Below are 14,588 nucleotides of genomic sequence, written 5' to 3'. Positions count from 1 at the left end.
GGGTGACACTCACGGTCAAAAGTGACTGAAGCCTTGAAATGTAACTTTTTTATTTTTTGGAAAATCAATGTAGTATATTTTTGTTCAATAATATTTTTTCTTTTTTCTTTTGTATTTTGAGAGAATTTTATGGTACTAATTAATATTTATGCAATAATTATAATACATTTTTTCCCCATTGAAAATAATTTAAAAAAAATGGATAAAAAAATTAATATTTTTCAATTAATGCAGTATTTCAGGTTAAAATAGAGACTAGGCCTTCATTGCTGTGCACTTTTTTCCTGCATAGTGGCTGATTTATAGATTGTACATGCAAAAATCTTCCGTATTTTCCTATTTTTTCCCCATTTCCCATCCATTTCCTATGGCAGTAATTTTTGACTGTGAAGACCACAAGTGTGACTATTTTTGTTACAACCACTTATCCTTTTCGAATCATGCCCTCAATTTTTTTTGTGTGTGCTCATATATAACAAGTGGCAAAAAAGTCACCAAGTTTCACACCATTCCGATGAAGCTACGATTTTTTGTCGAAAGTGTCGGAAGAAGCCCAGTGTTTGATTCTCAACCAGTTTGTCATCAGGGTTTAGATTTTACATCAGTGGGGTCTCAAAATAGTGCCATATTAGAAGGTATTATATAAAAGTAAACATAAATGCTTTATTATTATTACTTGTTCATACACTCTAAAAACTGCTGGGTTAAAAATGACCCAAGTTGGGTTGAAAAAACCCAGTGAATTGGTTGTTTTAACCCAGCGATTGGGTGGTTTTAACCCGGCGATTGGGGCGATTGGGTTGTTTTAACCCAGCGATTGGGTGGTTTTAACCCAGTGAAAGGGTTGTTTTAACCCAGCGATTGGGCTGTTTTAACCCAGCAAGTGGGTGGTTTTAACCCAGTGATTGGATTGTTTTAACTCATTGAATGGGTTGTTTTAACCCAGCGATTGGGTTGTTTTAACCCAGTGAATTGGTTGTTTTAACTCATTGAATGGGTTTTAACTCATTGAACAATTTAACTCATTGTTTTAACTCATTGAATGGGTTGTTTTAACCCAGTGAATGGGTGGTTTTAACCCAGCAATTGGGTGGTTTTAACCCAGCGATTTTACTTTGGAGTAAACAATAGGTTAAATAAAACTACCCAGCACTTTGGGCAAACATTTAACCCAACCCCTTGGTTAAAACAACCCAGTCGCTGAGTTTGTCCATTTTCAACCCAACTTAGGTTGTTTTTAACCCAGCAGTTTTTAGAGTGTAATTTTGTTCAGCCAACAATTCACTGCATGAACCGTGTTTATTGCAGGTGAGCTTATATTTTATGTGGTCTGGGTTGTATTGAACCGAATTGATTTGAATAATGACACTATTATCTTATGTACAGCTGTTTACAGCTGAATTGAACTATATTTGATGAAGTTTGCATCACTGATTCTGTTATTTTCATGTTTATTAATGTGCAGCTGCTTTGAAAACAATCTGTATTGGATAATATAGAAGTCAATGAAAAAGCTGACTTGACGTGACTATTTTTTTAGTTCTTAATATCTGTTTGACAGATGAACTTGCAACCAAAACTTTGGAGTTTAACTCCACACAGGACTTTTGACATTTAAGAGCTTTTAAAATTTGATAAGTTATGATGTGCGTTTCACATTGCTTTTCTCCTGCTGTCCGTGACCCATCAGAACCCATTTCTGGATGGACACCCATGTGAGAATCACTGCTAAAAACATGATGAATCTATTTGTTCACTGTTGCTGCTGTCCTTGTCTGATTAATATCAGCCCAATTAATAAAAGCATAATGGATTCTTAACAGTTTTACCGCCATATCAATAAAAAACTTCCTTCCGCTAAATGGAGCATATGCAAAAAGCACTAAATGCCTTATTTATGCATGAATGTCAGGAGCATCTGAATTAATTCAACTTTCTCCCTCTTAGGTCTGCGGGCAGCCATTCGTTACTGAAGAACTGGACGAGCTCATGTGACATTACAATGTGCTTTCGGTACAGAATTTGTTAAAGGGCCATTCGCTTGAAATATCTGCACTGACAGTAAAATACCAACCAGAGCCATTAGGTTTTAAGCCAAATCAATCTCCTCATACTTTATAAAAAAGTACATTACATTTATAGAACAGATCGAGAGCATCAATTGTGGAAAAACTTACGCCCGCCTTCAGAATAAAATACATCTTTAATTTAAGAGTAAAGGTCTTAATTCTGCCCTCTAGAGGCTCAGTTTCCTTCACTTCTGTTTCTACATCTCAACAAACTTGTAGTTTGCATTTAATAACAGGAGTCAATCAAACCATTTTACATGATTACCTGTAGGATAATCAGCGTGCTTCGTTAAAATAAACCCACAGTATTTAGTGGATGCAAATATATATATATATATATATTCTCACATACGTGCATTTACCAAACACTGTGAATTAGCATAATAATACAGGGAAAGAAAGACTATAATCATAGTTTGGTCAAGTTTGAATCTGTTTCCACGAGTAATAGATAATGTTCTCTCAGGCCCATCAGCAAAAAAGCAATTTCCCTCCCGCTGGTAATTCAAAGTGAAATGCCATAAGATGTCAGATTCTCACCGACATCATTGTTCAACCCACAAAAAACAAGATGAGCAAATCTCACTATTACTGCAGTTCATTTTGAGCACTTGATTTAGTTTCCCATGAGGCTCATTTCCTCCTGTTCTCAATTTGATTGACTGAAAATAAAAATAAAAGATAAACATCTATCTGTCTGAATGAATGTGATTGTCCAATCTTTGTAGTTTATAAATACACTACTGTTCAAAAGTTTGGGGTTGGTTTAATTTTTTTAAATGTTTTTTTAATGTTTTTGAGTGTTTATGCTCACCAAAGCTACTTTTATTTGATCAAAAAATACATTAAAAATAGTGAAATATTATTACAATTTAAAATATCTGTTTTCTATGTGAATATATAGTAAAGTGTAATTTATTCCTGTGATCAAAGCTGAATTTTCAGCATCATTACTCCAGTCTTCAGTGTCACATGATCCTTCAGAAATCATTCTAATATGATGATTTGCTGCTTAAGAAACATTTATGATTATTATCAGTGTTGAAAACAGTTCATATTTTTATGGAAACTGTGATACATTTTATTTTTCAGGATTCTTTGATGAATAGAAAGTAAAAAAAAAACAGCATTTATTTGAAATAGAATCTTTTGTAACATTATAAACATCTTTATTGTCACTTTTGATCAATTAAATGCATCCTTGATGAATAAAAGTATTAATATTTTGAACAGTATATATGTACTGTAAGTCATGATATGTCCACAAAAAATGTGGCACAGAAAGTCCACCTTTAAGGGCACCCAATTCAGTCCACTGTTACGGTCGATTTAACCAGCAGTTATGAGGGATTACAGTCCAAATAACTCTGTAAAAGTGGAAGAATAAAGGGATGTTGCAGCTCCTTACTGAGAAGACTAAGGAGAGGAAATGATGTCACGGTGTGTCACCTCTGGTGCTGAATGAGCGCAGTGGGTGACATTAGTCTCTGAGACTCTGTACATGTTCTTTTCCCAGCTCTCTCGGGGGCAGTTTTTCTTTTGGGGCCAGGAAGGGAATAGGTCATCAAAGCGGGTTCATAAAAATGGACCAAAAAAATAGAGATATTACAGAGCTGAACCTCGGGGTGAGAGGGAATTAAGTCTATGTGAGCTATTGTTGCTGTTTGCTGATGGAGACCTCTGACATTTTGATATTACTTCGGAGTATTGTATCATTTCAAAGTTGTGAAGCTAAAAAAATATATATAAGACATAAAAGATGTATGTTTTTTTTTAAGAGATGAACAACATGTGGCACAATTTAATAGCACACACTCTAAAAAACTCTGGGATAAAAACAACCTGTTTTTAAGTTGGGTTGAAAATGGACAAACCCAGCGGTTGGGTTAAATGTTTGCCTAACCTGCTGGGTAGTTTTATTGAACTCAACTATTGTTTAAAAATTACTATATGTCTGACTTAAAATGAACCTAAAATATGTTGGAAATTAAAAATTAGACGCATAACTACTAGAGGAAACAATAATAATCAAAAGGTGAAAATTTATTAATAAGCAATTTAATAAATGTTTATTGTTTAATTATTATTCTTTAAACTTATTAATAAATGTTCATTTATTAAACATATTAGTAAATGTTCATTTCCAACATACTTTGGGTTCATTTTAAGCAAGAAATACAGTAATTTTTAAAAAAAAATAGTTGAGTTAAATAAAACTACCCAGCAGGTTGGGCAAACATTTAACCCAACCGCTGGGTTAAAACAGCCAATTCGCTGGGTTAAAACAACCCAATTCACTGGGTTAAAACAACCAATTCGCTGGGTTAAAACAACCAATTCACTGGGTTAAAACAACCAATTCGCTGGGTTAAAACAACCAATTCGCTGGGTTAGATCAACCCAACCGCTGGGTTAAAACAGCCAATTCACTGGGTTAAAACAACCCAACCGCTGGGTTAAAACAGCCAATTCACTGGGTTAAAACAACCCAATTCACTGGGTTAAAACAACCCAACCGTTGGGTTAAAACAGCCAATTCACTAGGTTAAAACAACCAATTCGCTGGGTTAAATCAACCCAATTCGCCGGGTTAAATCAACCCAATTCGCAGGGTTAAAGCAACCCAACCGTTGGGTTAAAACAGCCAATTCACTTGGTTAAAACAACCCAATTCGCCGGGTTAAAACAACCAATTTGCTGGGTTAAAACAACCCAATTCGCTGGGTTAAATCAACCCAATTCACCGGGTTAAATCAACCCAATTCGCTGGGTTAAAACAACGCAGTCCGCTGGGTTTGTCCACGTTCAACCCAACCTGGGTTGTTTTTAACCCAGCATTTTTTACAATGCATGCTTGCTCAGGATGCAGTGTATTTTTTTCTGCCCTGTATACTGTTTCCATTGTGGCCAAACAAAAGCCCAACAAAGGGATAGTTTGACTATAGACTCGCATGCTCACGGAAAATCATCGCAAAGCCTCGGAAGACGCTGTGTACTTGGAATTCCATGTATGAGATTACACAGGCAGGCCACCCATGATGTTAACCACTACCCTAGTAAATGGGTTTTCTGAGTTGTCACTCACCAAGATTAAAGGCAGTATGATCTTACTCGCTGAACTCCTGTTGTAAACAGCATTACCTCTGTCGGTAAACATTACAGAGTTACATAATATTTACTGGGGCTGTTTAAGACTTTACATTGAAAATATGAGGATGCATAAATCAATTTGAAAAACATGACAAGTGTGTGTCTTTAGTGACCATGCATTATAAAGTGCATTCAATGTAAAACTGTTTATTTTACTGGCCATTTAGCAGATGCTTCATCATGTGAAAGGACTGAAGAGCACGAACTGCCTTCTTGAAGAAACCCGAGGTTAAGTGTCTCGCTCCAGGGCGCAACGGTGATCGAGTAGGACTGGAATTTCGGCAGCTCTCCAGTTTCTAGGTCACTCCACCTAAGGTTGAACCCACAATACTGAAGTCGGCAGCCCGGATCCTTAACCATTAAGCCATGACATCATGCATCATACGTGAACACCTGCAGATAGAGAAGACTGAATCACAGACTCTTATCACGGGCTCAGACGACAGGCTCGGCACGCCGGCAGCAGGATTTGCGAGCTCACTTCAGTTATCATGGTTTGTGGTTTTCTTCCTGTCATAATTATCGATCATGCCTTCTGACAAGAGAGCATGTTTTGGGCAATTAGCAGGGCTAAATGAATAACAGGAGGGCAGTGATAAGCAAAGCAAATGTACTTAAAGGTTTTGTTGATTAGATTCCAGAGAGGTTTGTTTTCCTCTTGTTTACTCAGTGTCATGGATCAGAACCAAGAGTAAAACATTAACTACAATAAAATCATTTTCAAACCTCCCTGTGTGAATTATATGAATTTTAAGTCAGAAAACAATCATTAAAACAATTGTAAATTGTTCTCCATATACTAACCATTTTTGGAAAGTAAAGAAATAAAAATAATATGTAATATTATGTATATTATATGTATATTTATGTATGTATGTATAAGTAGTCATACAGAAATACTGTAGAATGAGGGTATATATATATATATTTGTGTGTGTGTGTGTGAATTTATGTATTTATATATATATATATATATATATATATATATGTGTATATGTGTATATGTATATTATGTATGTATATATACGTATGAGTATATATATATATATATATACACACAAATATGTGTGTGTGTATTTATGTATGTATATATATTCTACATATATATATACGTGTGTGTGTAAAATATATACATGTATGTATGCATATATATATATATATACACGTATAAGTATATATTTGTGTATGTAAATATATATATGTATATATTATGTATAGTATATATATATTTGTATGTATATATGTATGTAAATATACACGTGTGTGTGTGTGTGTGTGTGTGTGAGTGTGTAAATATATACATTTATGTATGCATATATATATATATATATATAGCATTTATTTATATATTTATGTATAGAATGAGGGAATATATATGTGTGTGTGTGTGTGTGTGTGTGTGTGTGAATATTATATATTTATGTATGTAAATATATATATTTATGTCTATATATATGTATATATGTATGTTTATATATATCATAAATATATATTCCCTCATTTTACAGTATTTCCGTATGAGTATCTCAGTATGTGCTGAATTGTCTGCAGAAAACGATCCTAAACGGAACAGAATAAAATAACATCTAATTGACATGTGACCAGAACAGCTTCTCATCATCTCATTAAAGCTCATTTGATAAAACACCCAACCGTTATCCATCTGATCGAGGTTAACATCCGCTCCGCGCTCCCGCACCTGGTTTTCTTCACACTAAAGTCGGTGCGCATTCGGATTGGCTGGAGCGCCGATGGCTCGCGCGGGGATCGCGCGCCTCTTCAACTCTCCATCAGAAGGCGGGGAGCGCGCGCTGAAGGAACTTCACTGACAGACGCCGATACTGAACATGAGCTCACCTCAGGAGAGCTGATTTTTACCTGTTTACGGCTAATTTACAGCATTTCGTGAAGCCTTGAGAGAAAAACTGCACAGAAGAGGACAAACTGAGGATATTTAATCCCAAACATATGTGTTTGACGGGCGTTGGTGGCCGCTGTCTGTCAGAAGAGTGCGCTGAGGTAAAAACCAACGGATTCGACCAATATTTCCCTCCGCAAATAACCGACTCTCCGCCACAGTCTTTGATTTCGTTGGTTTTACTATAAACAACATCTCCAGAGGCTTCTCTGATTATTTCACCTGACGGCGGATTTTTGCCTTGTTTCGACTGTTTATACGATGGGAAGAAGTAAAAAGACTGCGAAAAGAGAACGAGGCGGATCGGGATTCTTACCGCAGATGATCACTGTGTTGATTTTTAGTATTTTATCGCTTATCAACATCGGTGCGGCTCAAGGTAAGAAAACAATTCAGTTTTCGGCAGGTGAAATATCGATCTGTACTGAAGTTTGCTGAACGAGCGAGATAAAGTTTTGTTATATTATTGGTCGGATCAGTGCAAGATTTGCGTATGAAAAGTTGTCAAACAGATCCATCTTCACACAGACGTGCAAATTAACTTAAATAGATATATAATGTCTGATTTCAGTGAGTAATGAGTCTTTGGGGGAATCAATTCTGTCATTCATTTGCTTAGATTATCAAATATAATATTTCATGCCAGCGTGAATTGATCGTTTTTGTTGTCTATTATGTAAATTCCGCGATTCTGTGTTGATCGAACAAATTATGAATCCATTTGCGCCAGATCAGATTTGTTTATATATTTAATAATAGTAACAATAATAATATAATATACTATTATTGTGTTATTATTTTTGTTGCTGTAGTTTTATTATTGTTGCTGTGAGTATAAGATCCTACTGGTTATTTTTATTGGTTATTTAAATATTGTCACAGTTGTTTAAATCTCTTTATATTGAATACCATATATGTGGATGTTTAAGATTTATGAGCTCATAGTGAGGTCATTACTTGAGAAAACTTTGTCTGCTGTGTGACTGAACAAAAGCACGAGTGTGTTTGAACCAGAAATGAGCAGAACGACGTTTGTTTGTCGTTGTTTATGCGCAGACACAGATCTTTACCTTCCCGAAAGCTCATCCTGCTTGTTAATATCTTTAGTCCTGTTATGAATGCTGAAATTTTGTTACATGACATTTCTGTTGTGATTTCTGCGTTTAAAGGCTAAGAGTATTTGATCTGAGTTGTTTTTCAAACGGATCTTTTTTGCTGTAAATCTTTGATCACATGCTGTGGTGTGTTTTTGTGTTTAGTATAGAAAGGATATATGTGGGTGTGTGTGTATATATATATATATATATATATATATATATATATATATATAGATAGATAGCTATAATCAATGGGGGACTGAGTTTCAGTTCAAAATGTAGAGAATTTCTTAGCTTCAAAACGTTATGCAAATTTTTATGCAAATGCGTAATGCAAATGCGTAAATATAGTTGGATTTTGTTTGCATCAACGTTTAAAAATATAAAATATGCCCCCAACTAGGGTCCACCCATCTCGGCTATATATAGAGTGAGGCCGTGTGTGTGTGTGTGTGTATATATATATATATATATATATATATATATATATATATATATATATATATATAATGTATATGTATATATGTATATCTGGGTCATTGACGAATTAAGGTTTTGTGTAAAAAAAACATAATGGACATATAATTAATTTTGAAGTTTTATTAAGTGTTAACAATGAGATTATTTAGTTTTTATAATCAGTTAGCACTGCTTTTGTCATTTTTTTTACAAGATGGACAAAATTTGTCACCATAAAAGTCATTCGGTTTGACCAAAATTTCAGTTTTACCGAATGACACTTTTGGTTATACCGAATGACAATATTTTCACACAATGCTAACAGTCTGATATCTAGCTAGCTAGCAAAAGAACAATCAAACATTTTATATTTAGCACAAGTTTTTAAAATATTGCAACATTTTCCATGTTTTATTGCGGTTGTACCGAATGACCTGATGTTTCATGCGTATGATCAAGTGAAAACATGAATTTTCCAAATAGTTAAAAGAGAGTTAGTTACTTTGCTTCATGACCATGTGATCCTTTGCAGATGTCTGAATGATGTCACATCCTGTCACATGATATTGACCGCATGACTTGATCCAAAATGGTCCCTTTATATTGGTTACTCCGAATGACTATTTTCTAGACATTCTTTCTCATAACAAAGCAACGACTTCTACACGTAATTTTAATACCATTTTGCACTATGTTGATATATGATGTTATAAAATCATGCCAGAATAAAAAATATATACATTTATTACATTTTAAGATATTTTAATCACAAATGAAATGAAATTGTTCTTTGGACGGTTAAACCGAATGACCTTTTGACACTTCAAAATCTTTAAAATACCTTTTATATGTAGCAAAATATAATTAAAACCTTTTGGATTCAATAAAAAAGATCTAGTTGTACTACCTCACATACTTTGGATGTCATATCTTTGTTTTATTATTATTATTATTAAGGCCTTTGGACAAAAAAATGACCCGTCACGTCATTGACCCATATATAGGGTGAATTCAGGTTGATTGGGACACTTTTTGCCATTGATATGACTAGGAAAAAGTGTCCCAATCTCCTCCACTTAAGCTGTTTTATATCATAGATCATTTTATAGCCCTTTCACAAAATGCAAATGTAATGTTTCTTTGTGAATATTTTGCATTACTTGTATATCAAAATATCACTCATGGCCTCATTCTGAGAGAATGGTGCTCATTTTACATTTATGAAGTGTTTGAAATAACAATTTACCCAAAGTTCCTGTTTCTATTAAGAGTAAGATAAATATTTATTTTGATTATTTTGCTAGTGACTATTTCTGCTGTATTTTCAGAGCTGCATGCTTTGATTGCATTATAATGAACTAATTAAATGAATTTTCCTCTGGGCACAACATGGCGAGTTAAAAGTGGTTTCTCTACGGTGAAGATGCTTTCAAGTTTGTGTTTGTGGCGTATCTCAGATACACCAATGCCGTTTTCCTTCTTAAAAGTGTCCGTTCGGTGCAGTGGAGTGTGGGGACTCCATTAAAGGGATTTCGCTGAATAATTGTTGAGTACGTAAACAGGCAGCCATGTTTCTGACACGGAGGAATGGCACAAAGACCTCCTTCCTCGTGAGTATCTCCCTCCAAGCGGTGTTTGACATTGACTTTAACCCTCCCTCAGCGGCTTACATGCAGGTGGACTGAATTCTTCTGATCTTGTATTTTTGGACATCACTTATTTTGTTCTATTCTAAATTATATATTACTTTATTATTTGAAAAAGTGCTACGCTCCAGGCTCATACTGCAGTTCCAAAAACGCCAGGAATCGGATTGTTAGAAACCCTATCCAGTCTAGCAAAACCTCCCTGGACAATTGTGCATAGTTAATGAGAAACAAGGAAAGGATGAGGAAAAACTATCCTGCTCCAGTGTCTGAAGGGCATCGCAGGATGACATAAGCCCGATTCCAAAAGCCCTCGGAGGCCAATGCCATTGACTATAATGGGAACACGAACCAAGTCTCTCTGTGTCCATTAAGAAGTCGATATTTAGGGAGAACATTGTTTGCGACTAATTAATGGCCCATAGGTTTTTGGATACTAATGAGCTACACGTTTCCGGTTCGCATGGGGATCTGAAGAACCGGCCTGTTCACTTCACTCTAAAAAACACTGGGTTAAAGGCTGGGTAAATATAGGACAGAACACATGTTGGGTTAATTTTACCCAGCAAATTGAGTTGTCTATTTAACCCAGCATAATGGGTTGATTCATTTTTACTATAATACTAGCTTTTTTTTTCTTTTTTTTTTTACTTCATACATGAATTGATGTTTATGGATTAACTTAAATCCTCTAAAATTTTCCTGAATACTTCACACAACCACTGGTTTCCATGATAATTCCTTTATTTTCGATCATATTTTATAGTATAGCATATTTTATTGTTTTTAATACATATTGCCTACATTTAAGCTCATTTAACAAATATTAGAAATGAAAATAAAACATTTAGAAGAAATTCAAGTGTAATCGATCAGTCTCTGTTGTCCTGTTTCCACCGAATTTTTAGATAAAATAAAATGTACACAAACCTGTATTTTACTGAAGACATGCACCAATTTGACGAAACTGCACTGCTCTCTCCTGAAGAGGGCGTATAAAACCTCACAATAGATAACTCAATCCCTGGGTTGTTACGTCTGACTCGGGATCTGGGTAACACATAAACTACCCAAACACTGGGTTGTTACATCCGACCCAGGATCTGGGTAACACAAAAACTACCCAAACACTGGGTTGTTATGTCCGACCCAGGATCTGGGTAACACAAAAACTACCCAAACACTGGGTTGTTATGTCCGACCCAGGATCTGGGTAACACAGAAACTACCCAAACACTGGGTTGTTACGTCCGACCCAGGAGCTGGGTAACACAAAAACTACCCAAACACTGGGTTGTTACGTCTGACCCAGGATCTGGGTAACACAAAAACTACCCAAACGCTGGGTTGTTACGTCTGACCCAGGATCTGGGTAACACAAAAACTACCCAAACGCTGGGTTGTTACGTCTGACTCGGGATCTGGGTAACACAAAAACTACCCAAACGCTGGGTTGTTACGTCTGACCCAGGATCTGGGTAACACAAAAACTACCCAAACGCTGGGTTGTTACGTCTGACTCGGGATCTGGGTAACACAAAAACTACCCAAACACTGGAAAAATAACCCAAATAAAATAGCCCAAAAGGCTCAACCCAGGAAGGGTTGAAAAAATAACTCAAGATTTTTTAGAGTGTTATTTAAGTAGTTTCAGCTATTCTGCATGGGAAAAAAAAAAATTCCCTCACACTCCTTTCTTCTCCTTATCCACCTATTTTTCACTGTCGATACACTTGTTTTAATTAAGTGTGTGAATTCCCACTTGTTCCAGTGTTCTCTTGGCCCTTGCGAGGAGGAGGAGAAGAGAGCGATAAAGAGCAAGTGCCTGAATCAAGTACAGTAAAATCACTGACATCTCCACCACAAGTGGCTGAATATGAATAAGAGGCGACTGTGAAAGTCAAGAGGCGGATAAAAACCACGCAGTCCGACCCAGAGAACCCTTGACAGTACTTAGACAGGAGACGATCTTGTCATCCTCTTTAACGGCAGAAGGCCGTGTGGATTTGGGAGCTGAAGTAGACTGGCTGTCTATTTGAATATGCAGAACCTTTGTTGATGTGCATAATCCATTCTTGTGCATTTTTGTTTTCATGTAGGCTTTTTTATGCAGGATCGGAGTATATTCATATGCAATTCTCTTGCATATGAATATACTCCGCATATGAATCTCTCTCTCTCATATGCAATCTTTTTTTAGGCAAACAAAGGCCTTGTTTGTTCTCTTATAATTACCGTTTAAAAAAAACGTATAGTGCGTCAAAGCGTGAGTTCACTTTTTCCATGTCTGTCCACTCACTCTCTATGTGTCCTCTGAGCTTTGTTTATGAATGGGGGGCCTAATGCTTTTATTTGTATGAAAATATTTTCAATGCTCAAAAAATTCAGTGTAAGTGAGAATGTTATTGCGATCATCATTACTCTAACTGCTTCCCTCATTGCCTAACGGTTGGGTCTCACGGGTGCTACTAAGGTTACAGTCATCATGGTTGTTCTCCAAATGCGTTTGGAAACACAAAGGCACCATTGTGCGCTGAGCGGCTACTATACTATGACCTAGTGCCACCGTGTATCGTAATTCCCTCAGGATGCCAGTTTTAGTTGGAGAAAATGACATCTAAAGCAGTCACGTGTTAGTGAAGGTAAAGGTCGAGCCAAACGGCGTGTCATCAGAAACTTGTGGGCCGTCAGCATTGCATGCTGTTTGTTGGCCTTCCCCCGTGCTGAGGATATTTTTTCGTGATAATTGCTGCGAAAGGCGTGCTGAGGTTGCAGCTCTCTTCTCCTGACGTCACGTGGCGCTCTGGCTGTGTAAAAGATGTATTACAGTATGCACTCGTCATTGTCTGTGGCGAATTGCGCCGTATCCAGCTGTGCGGGTAGGTGAGCGAGCAAAGTCACGGCAATGACGGCCTCTGTTCGTTGCAGAAAAGAGGAAAAGCGAACGGGGAGTGGAGTGCGTGCAATTAATCACACACTGTCACCCTGTAAACTACAGGGGAAGCATCAAAGTGCAGCACTGGCTTCTATTATCAGTCCATTAGTGAGATACTTCAAGCATTGCACTGCAGAAGTGACCGACCTGTCTGTCAACAGAACTCTTTAACAACACGACTCGGCCACACCGTGGTCATGTGTGCTATTGAATATGGAGTGATGTTACGCTTCTCCTTTAATGTAATGAGTGGCGTTGTGAAATCCAAACCCAAACGCTCAAAGCCTCTTTGTTTTCCACTTACTGCTCAGAGAATCCTCAGTGTCCAATTATAGCTGAGGATCAGAGAAATGTAATTTACAGTCCCTGCTCCTCATGGAGAGGGTAATTGTGATCAGGAAATGGAGAGAGAGAGAGTGAGAGATGAGAGTTATTACCAGTCAAGGGGTTTCACTCAGGGCAGTTATGGAGAGGAGAGTGACGCCTCTTTTTACAGTTTGAAGGATAGAGTCCGGTCTTTTGGGAGCGGACGACGCCCGGCTGTAAATGTGCACGACCGCATACTAGCCCTGCTGGTGGACGGCGCCGGCGTCCAACCGCGCAAAACGCTCAGACGTAACATTTTGGTTCATTTATGAAGGTCGCCAAACTGAACTGTACTTTCAGAAACTTCGAAACAAATAATTATGGCAAGTAAAGGCCCGTTCACACCAAGGACGATAGCTGTAACGATAAAGACTAAAAGTTCTAAAAGTGTTTTAAATATAAAAGAATCCACAGCACAACTATAACGATAACGGCACAGAGAAACAATATCACTTTCAGAATGATTTTTTTCCAGAAAACATTCACAGCCAATCAAAGGGCTGTTTAACAATTAATCGCATCCAGAATAAAAGTTTGTGTTTACATAATATATGTATGTGTACTGTGTATATTTATTTTTTATTTATAAATGCATACATATGCATGTATTTAAGAAAAATGTAAAATACAAAAATTGAAATATGTAATTGAAATTATATACATGTATGTGTTTTATAAATACAAAATAAATTTGCATAGTACATGCACATATTATGTAAACACAAACTTATTTTGGATGCGATTAATTAATTTAAAGCGACAGACAACATAGCAGCGTGATTAGAATAAACTGAATGATATCGTCATCTGGTGTGGACGCTAATATAGTTATCATTATAGTTATCTTTGTAGTTATCGTTCTTTGTGTGAACAGGGCATAACACGTTGAATTAAACGAAGTTGAAAGACTGAAATAGTATATATATATGTCTGGCTTAAAATGAACCC

At 36.4% G+C, this 14,588-nt stretch overlaps 1 protein-coding gene and 1 long non-coding RNA gene across 13 annotated transcripts in view; both read left to right on the top strand.

Annotated features, from left to right (window-relative positions):
* The window catches only part of LOC127521703 (uncharacterized), a 163,083-nt gene extending 157,142 nt beyond the window's left edge, over positions 1-5,941 (top strand). For 10 of the 11 annotated variants that reach the window (XR_007932443.1, XR_007932448.1, XR_007932446.1 and 7 more), the window contains one exon: positions 1,948-3,934. This is a non-coding gene — a long non-coding RNA (uncharacterized LOC127521703). Of the gene's footprint in view, positions 1-1,947; positions 3,935-5,386 lie in introns of those variants that run through there. The other variant, XR_007932449.1, reaches the window with a different exon arrangement.
* Positions 5,942-6,941: 1,000 nt separating this feature from the next.
* The window catches only part of unc5cb (unc-5 netrin receptor Cb), a 190,375-nt gene continuing 182,728 nt past the window's right edge, over positions 6,942-14,588 (top strand). The window contains exon 1 of one of the 2 annotated variants that reach the window (XM_051911073.1): positions 6,942-7,516. In XM_051911073.1, coding sequence (XP_051767033.1) covers positions 7,399-7,516 — 118 coding nt within the window. In that variant the 5' untranslated portion in view covers positions 6,942-7,398. The remainder of the gene's footprint in view (positions 7,517-14,588) is intronic. The other variant, XM_051911074.1, reaches the window with a different exon arrangement.

Source organism: Ctenopharyngodon idella, chromosome 10 (genome assembly GCF_019924925.1).
Source record: "Ctenopharyngodon idella isolate HZGC_01 chromosome 10, HZGC01, whole genome shotgun sequence".
Taxonomy (NCBI): domain Eukaryota; kingdom Metazoa; phylum Chordata; class Actinopteri; order Cypriniformes; family Xenocyprididae; genus Ctenopharyngodon; species Ctenopharyngodon idella.
Note: the sequence above shows the minus strand (reverse complement) of the source record. Positions and strands in the feature narration are given on the sequence as shown.